Below are 7789 nucleotides of genomic sequence, written 5' to 3'. Positions count from 1 at the left end.
TATATATTCTGATACATTTATTTGAAAACCAGTTTTATAACATAGTCATACTTCACCCTCTGTTCCAAAGTTCAAAGTGTTGGGCACATGTAATGATAAAGGACTGACAGAAATAACTAATTCTTAATCTGGTAGTCTATCTTTACTGGAAATTTACAGAATTCCTATTGCTAAGCTAATTATGCCTGGCTTTCTTTAAACTGTTCATTAAATCAAGGAAATATTGAAAACATTCTTGGTTGTATCTTGAGAGCAGAATCTTCACTATGTTTGACTTCTTTCAAGATCAGAGTGGCCTCCTAGAAATTTAAGTTCCACTGTTGATACATAGCGGTTCTCTTTCCTTTCAGCTGTTTTCTGGTGGAGGGAGGGGGGAGGTAATGCTAAAAGAAGAAACTAACAGATTTCTTCTCCTAAAGTCTGAGAAATATGTTTCTTGTTAATAAATAAAACCTACTTTCAGGATCATCTAGGCTAAAAGAAAATTTTAATAGTGTTGTAAACTATATAGTACAATAAATCTTAGAGATTTCTTCTGAAAAGATTCTGTTACATTAGAAGTGAGAAGTTTCATGGCTAGCATGAAGTTTTTACATTTTTCACTGGATAAAACTTTTCTCTGGTCATTTTGTATTTCTAACACTTACCTCATTAGGACTATATCAGTATAAGGCACCCAGAAATATAGGGTGTGATATACTATTTTAAAATTAGGAGACTTGGTTTTGTGTTAACAACTTGTTCAAGAGAGATCTAAAATTTTATTTGTTGGTCTTTCTGCTTTTACCGGTACTGGAGGCACTGCTAGCACTAGTTGGTCTGGAAGTGCTGCCAGTTAGCGGAGAGGCTGGGAAGTTCAGCTCTAATACTTTGATCGAAGTCTGAGAAGCAGAAGTGCTTGTACTCTTAGATGACCTAGAATAAAACCAGAATTACTGTAATTCAGAATTTTTATTTTAGTAGAGACCCCCTCATTAATTGCAAAGATGCCATAATCCCACAAGTACTTAAAGAGATCAAAAAAGATAATCCTGTTAAGAGTGCTAATAATGAATTTTAAAAGATGACCATTAATAGTATCAGGAAATTAAGAAAAAATGATAAAGTTTCAAATCAGTAGAAAAATAGTTCTGCAAATATATTTCTATTTAAAAAATGTTTCAACTATAACTAATTTAGAATCATTAGGTATTAAGTTTGCCAAATCATTCAACAAAAGGTAGGAAAAGAGGCAAGAAAATTTGAGTGCTGGCAAGAGTGATTAAAATGATAGATTATACAATTTGAGCCAAAAAGAAAAAAATGAGGGACCTATTGACAGGATAAAGTGGTGGGGTCATTTGAAAAGCATAACTATCCATACAATTCTGAATGCTAAGAATGCATGTAAGAATTAAAGATTTTAAAATTTAAAAAATAAAAAACTAAAAAAAAAAAAATAATAAAGTATGCTTTTATGAAAATACTAGGGTGGAATGGGTGAATTTAACTCAGATGACCATTATATCTACTACTGTGGGCAGGAATCCCTTAGAAGAAATGGAGTAGCCATCATAGGCAACATGAGTATGAAATGCAGTACATGGATGCAGTCTCAAAAATGATAGAATGATCTCTGTTCATTTGCAAGGCAAACCATTCTGTATCACGGTAACCCAAATCTATGCCCTAGCCAGTAATGCTGAAGAAGCTGTAGTTGAGTTCTATGAAGACCTACAAGACCTTTTAGAACTAACAGCCAAAAAAGATGTCCTTTTCATTATAGGGGACTGGAATGCAAAAGTAGGAAGTCAAGAAATACCTGGAGTAACAGGCAAATTTGGCCTTGGAGTACAGAATGAAGCAGGGCAAAGGCTAATAGAGTTCTGCCAAGAAAACGCATTGGTCGTAGCAAACACCCTTTTCCAATAACACAAGAGAAGACTACACATGGACATCACCAGATGGTCAACACTGAAATCAGATTGATTATATTCTTTGCAGCCAAAGATGGAGAAGCTCTTATACAGTCAGCAAAAACAAGACCAGGAGCAGCTCAGGTCATGAACTTCTTAAAGCCAAATTCAGATTGAAATTGAAGAAAATGGGGGAAATCACTAAACCATTCAAGTCTGACCTATATCAAATCCCATATGATTATACAGTGGAAGTGAGAAATAGATTTAAGGGACTAGATCTGATAGAGTGCCAGATGAACTATGGACGGAGGTTCATGACATTGTACAGAAGACAGGAATCAAGACCATCCCTAAGAAAAAGAAATGCAAAAAAGCAAAATGGCTGGCTGAGTAGGCCTTACAAATAGCTGTGAAAAGAAGAGAAGCGAAAAGCAAAGGAGAAAAGTAAAGATACAAGCATCTGAATGCAGAGTTCCAAAGAATAGCAAAGAGATAAGAAAGCCTTCCTCAGCAATCAATGCAAAGAAATAGAAGAAAATAATAGAATGGGAAAGTCTAGAGATTGCTTCAAGAAAATTAGAGATACCCATGCAAAGATGGGCTCAATAAAGGACAGAAACGATATGGACCTGACAGAAGCAGAAGATAAGAAGAGGTGGCAAGAATACACAGAAGAACAAAAAAAGATCTTCATGACCCAGATAATCACGATGGTGTGACCACTCACCTAGAACCAGACATCTTAGAATGTGAAGTCAAGTGGGCCTTAGGAAGCATCACTATAAACAAAGATAGTGGAGGTGATGGAATTCCGGTTGAGCTATTTCAAATCCTAAAAGATGCTGCAAAAAGTGTTGCACTCAATATGACAACAAATTTGGAAAACTCAGCAGTGGCCACAGGACTGGAAAAGGTCAGTTTTCATTCCAATCCCAAAGAAAGGCAATGCCAAAGAATGCTCAAACTACTGCTCCATTGCACTCATCTCACACACTAGTAAAATAATGCTCAAAATTCTCCAAACCAGGCTTCAGCAACACATGAACCATGAACTTCCAGATGTTCAAGCTGGTTTTAGAAAAGGCAGAGGAACAAGAGATCACATTGCCAACATCTGCTAGAAAACAAAAAAGCAAGAAAGTTCCAGAAAAAATATCTATTTCTGCTTTCTTGACTATGCCAAAGCCTTTGACTGTGTGGATCACAATAAACTATGGAAAATTCTGAAAGAGATGGGAATACCAGACCACCTGACCTGCCTCTTGAGAAACCTATATGCAGGTCAGGAAGCAACAGTTAGAATTGGACATGGAACACCAGACTGGTTCCAAATAGGAAAAGGAGTGCATCAAGGCTGTATATTATCACCCTACTCATTTAACTTCTATGCAGATTACATCATGAGAAACACTGAGCTGGAAGAAGCACAAGCTGGAGTCAAGATTACTGGGAGAAATATTAACCTCAGATATGCAGATAACACCACCCTTTGGCAGAAAGTGAAGAACTGAAGAGCCTCTTGAAAAAGAGTGAAAAAGTTGGCTTAAAGCTCAACATTCAGAAAACTAAGATCATGGCATCCGGTCCCATCACTTCATTGGAAATGGATGGGAAACAGTGGCTAACTTTATTTTACAATCACTGCAGATGGTGATTGCAGCCGTGAAATTAAAAGACGCTTCTTGGAAGGAAAGTTATGGCCAACCTAGATAGCATATTAAAAAGCAGAGACATTACTTGGTCAACAAAGGTCTGTCTAGTCAAGGCTATGGGTTTTCCAGTAGTCATGTATGGATGTGAGAGTAGGACTGTGAAGAAGGCTGAGCGCCAAAGAATTGATGATTTTGAACTGTGGTTTTGGAGAAGACTTGAGAGTCCCTTGGACTGCAAGGAGATCCCAACCAGTCCATCCTAAGGGAGATCAGTCCTGGGTGTTCTTTGGAAGGACTGATGTTGAAGCTGAAACTCCAATATTTTGGCCAGCTGATGCAAAGAGCTGACTGATTTGAAAACACCCCGATGCTGGGAAAGATTGAGGGCAGGAGGAGAAGGGGATGACAGAGGATGAGATGGTTGGATGGCATCATTGACTCGATGGACATGAGTTTGGGTAAACTCCAGGAGTTGGTGATGGACAGGGAGACCTGGTGTGCTGTGGCTCATGTGGTCGCAAAGAGTCAGACACTACTGAGTGACTGAACTGAACTTAGGGTGTTCAAGTGGGTGCTCACCATGTTTACATAGAAAGTGTTTTTGTTTTACTTAAAAAATATATTTTAGGAAATCCTTTCATGACATCTTGCTGTGGAGTAATGAAAAGTAATACGGTGCTGAATGTGGCAGATTGGGAATTTTAAGATGAGGATCATCTTTAATATTAATAATTATTATTTTGTCAGCAAGGCACAGGAATGTTGACTAAATGTGCACCTGATAGAATTCTGGATAAAACTAAACTTCAGAAGAAAGAATAATTTCCTTTTTAGCAAAACAAAGCAGCATAAATAAAATTCTGACTCCTTAGATTTCACAGTGGATTTTAATCTTATAAATCTTACTCAATATCTGTGTACAGCTAAGTGGTCCTTTTATGGATTAATCAATTCACCCCACACTCGGGATGACCATGCTATGTGTATCATCCAAAATTTCACCCTGCTTTATCCTACTGAAATATCTGATAGTCACAAAGCTCTACATGTCAAACTGGAAATGATAACTCCAGACAGAAGCCAGAAGGGAAGAGTCTTGTGCTGCTGGCTGGTTTCTGCCTCTGACACAAACATCAGAAGGTAGGGAAAGCTGGGGAGAGTACTAGCCGTGCACTGGCAGGTCCAACAGCTATGGCATATGAAGTGGCCGAATTTGCTTGGGATGGAAGCTGTAACTGAGTGAATCAGGAGATGGTGGTTTCTCCTTCCACTTACCTTGCTGATAACAGTGAAGTCTGGGAAGGAGATCTAGAACTGTGACGACTACCTTTAGTACTAGCTGTAGGCAGTTCTAAACCACTCTGGAAAAATATTCAAGAGCAATCATTAGTACCATGCCATTTCAGAATACTTTTCAGTAAATTTAATTTTATGTTGAATACCCTAAATTTTTCTTCATGAAATGTTTAAGAAATATTTGACTAGAAGATAAGTCTTATTACCTGTTGAAAGTATGTTTGAAGGATAACACTGATCTCAGCATTTTCTTGTGTGATATCAACTAACATTTCATCAATGATCTTGTGAAGCTGTTTCACTTCACGAAGTTTAATATCTTGTTCTTCTAATGTTTCATCTTTTGTATCTTTCAAAAGACGGACTTCCTTGGTGAGTTTTGCACACTGTTGGTCAACAGCAGTCAGTTATTTAAACCTGTTTTCTAGAACTAAGTATTTGTTAATGGATGAAGGAAGATGTGAGGTTACCATTTGGAACTCCAAAATATAAATATGACAGGTCAGTTTTTTAAAGTTTCCAATACCTGTTTAGTTACTCTCTCTAATTTTGGCTTCTGTTCCTCAGTTTCTCTTTTTAATTGAAGTACGTAAGCTTGCTTCTCTCTTACTTTTTCTTTGACATTATTCGTTAAGTGTTCTATAACTGTTAAAGTATTTTCCATGCTCTGCAGAAAATAAATATAAACAAATTTATTGGTTAGGTTCAGAAATAACTTTTATAGTTGCCACTTGTCAAGTATTTAATTCTGATTCCTTTGTTTTTGTATATATGTGCTCAGTTGCTCAGTCGTGGCCAACTCTTTGCATATATAATGTACATTCTGTTGGTAGATAATAAGTATAATGGTTTTATGGATTAAGTTTTATATATAATTCCACTGGAAGGTTATTTTTATGGTATTTGGGAGAAAAACAATTCAAACAATGACTATTGAAAGCACATAGTTTTCAAAGATTCCCAACTCATATAATCTATTTCTATTTCTTTAATCAAAAAAAAAAAAAAAAAAATCTCTGTAAGTGCACTCAGTAATGTCCAGGTCTGTGACCCTTTCAACTGTAGCCTGCCAGGGCTCTTCTGTTCGTTGTAATTTTCAGGGAAGAATACTGGAGTGGGTTGCCATTTCCTCCTCCAGTGGATCTTCCCAACCCACGGATTGCACCCCTGTCTATTGTGTCTGCTGCATTGGCAGGTGGATTCTTTACCATCAGGGAAGCCCTTAAATGTTTATATAGAGCCTGCTTATTACCAAACACATTGTTTTCTCATCTTTCAAATTTTTGCTTTAAGGAACAGTCTTTTAAGGTGATTTTAAAGGATTTAACTGAAAAAAAAGATTAGGGGATATCATAGTTAGCTAGCTATAATTTATCCACTGTACCAAGTAATTGTCAGGGCTTAGCACTGGGATTTTAACTAGTTAATACTTTGATCACTTTTTTCTCATTTAAGTAACTGCTTCTCTAAAAAATTGTATATTAACAAGAGTATAATAATTATAATAGTGATAGTTAACTTTTACTAAGGGCTTATTATTAAAGCCTATAGAACTTACCTGGATATCTTCCTGTAGTTCTCTGATTTGTCTTTGTTTGTGTCTGTATTTTTCATCAACAGCTCTTTTTTGTTCTTCTAGTTGAATTTTTACCTCATACTCAGCACCTAGAATTTAAAAGAATTTTTGCTTTAAATTTTTAACATGCTGTGTAGAAAGCAAATTTAAAATATTACATAATTTAAACTTCTAACATTTTTCATTATGAAAGGTCAACTTCCGTATGTCTAATTTTTGAAAAATAGGATGTGAAATAACTATTCTTATTTTGTCAACATACAGCACCCAGTATACTGCTGTTTTTTTCAGATTTGAAATGAACTCCGTAGAGGAGTACTATGCCACATCACTACAACTAGTAACAGGTGGAATTAACACCTTAGCACTTATTTTAAGTGGGGGAGGGAAGGGGGGTTGTGGTGATTAGGTTTTCCAGCTGAATCAAATATGATGCATTTGTTTTCCTTATCGCATAGTGATCCTCTTTTTAAAATAACTATGCAGCTTTCATAGCATGTACATTAATTTAAAAGTTTCAATAATTTCTGCATACTAGATGGAGTCACTTTCTGAAAAGATTGTTTGTAATTGTTGTTGCAGCTGTTCAGCACTTGCAGGGTGTTTCCTAGAGCATAGATTTCTTTTTCAGCTTTGTTGATCTTAGCATCCAAATTGTCACCTTCCCTTTGAAGTTCTTCTTTTTCTTGAGCAGCCTATTTAAAACAGAATAGAATAGATTGGTTAAAAATATTTTATCATGATGGGGGGGGGGGGGCAGAAGAATGTCTGTGATCAGGGCAGGAAGTACTTCACTCACAACAATACCAATTTGCCTTGGGACGTACATGCAGCACCAAGCATTTATTTCTTGCACTTGATTTACCAAATCCTGAAGGCCTTCCAAATATAGCACTTAGGATACAAAACCATGATGGGAGTTAATTAAAACTTAACATGAAAACTCAAACAAAAATGACCAAAAAATATAAACTTTACTGAGAAAAGAAAAGGTTAAGTAGAAGAGGTTTCAAACTAGATATTAAATAAAAGGAATGTATGTTTCTTGCCTGGAAGAGGCTTGGCACACTTTGTCATTTTATCTTAGGAATAAGAGGTTAGCAAGCTAAACCCATGAAAGTAAAAGTGTTAAGTTGCTCAGTTGTGTCCAACTCAGCAACCCCATGGAATGTAACCCGCCAGGCTCCTCTGTCCATGGAATTCTCCAGGAAGAATATTGGAGTGGCTTGCTGTTTTACTCTCTAGGGGATCTTCCCATCCCAGAGATTGAATATTTTTAAGAGGAAAAAATACTGCATGATTCTACTTACATGAGGCACCTAGAGTAGTCAGATTCACAAAAGCAAAGTAGATTGGTGGTTGCCAGG

General features: G+C 36.5%; 1 protein-coding gene across 1 annotated transcript in view; it reads right to left on the bottom strand.

Moving 5' to 3' along the window:
* The window catches only part of CCDC39 (coiled-coil domain 39 molecular ruler complex subunit), a 56464-nt gene continuing 48675 nt past the window's right edge, over window positions 1–7789 (bottom strand). The window contains exons 15-20 of the mRNA XM_069559310.1: window positions 6958–7117; window positions 6405–6511; window positions 5373–5513; window positions 5053–5232; window positions 4826–4911; window positions 1–915 (exon numbers count right to left, since the gene is read on the bottom strand). Of these exons, the coding sequence (XP_069415411.1) occupies window positions 762–915; window positions 4826–4911; window positions 5053–5232; window positions 5373–5513; window positions 6405–6511; window positions 6958–7117 (828 nt within the window). The 3' untranslated portion in view covers window positions 1–761. The remainder of the gene's footprint in view (window positions 916–4825; window positions 4912–5052; window positions 5233–5372; window positions 5514–6404; window positions 6512–6957; window positions 7118–7789) is intronic.

This window comes from Ovis canadensis, chromosome 1 (genome assembly GCF_042477335.2).
Source record: "Ovis canadensis isolate MfBH-ARS-UI-01 breed Bighorn chromosome 1, ARS-UI_OviCan_v2, whole genome shotgun sequence".
Classification (NCBI taxonomy): Eukaryota; Metazoa; Chordata; class Mammalia; order Artiodactyla; family Bovidae; genus Ovis; species Ovis canadensis.
The sequence above is the reverse complement of the archived record's forward strand: the minus strand, read 5'-3'. Positions and strand labels throughout refer to the sequence as shown.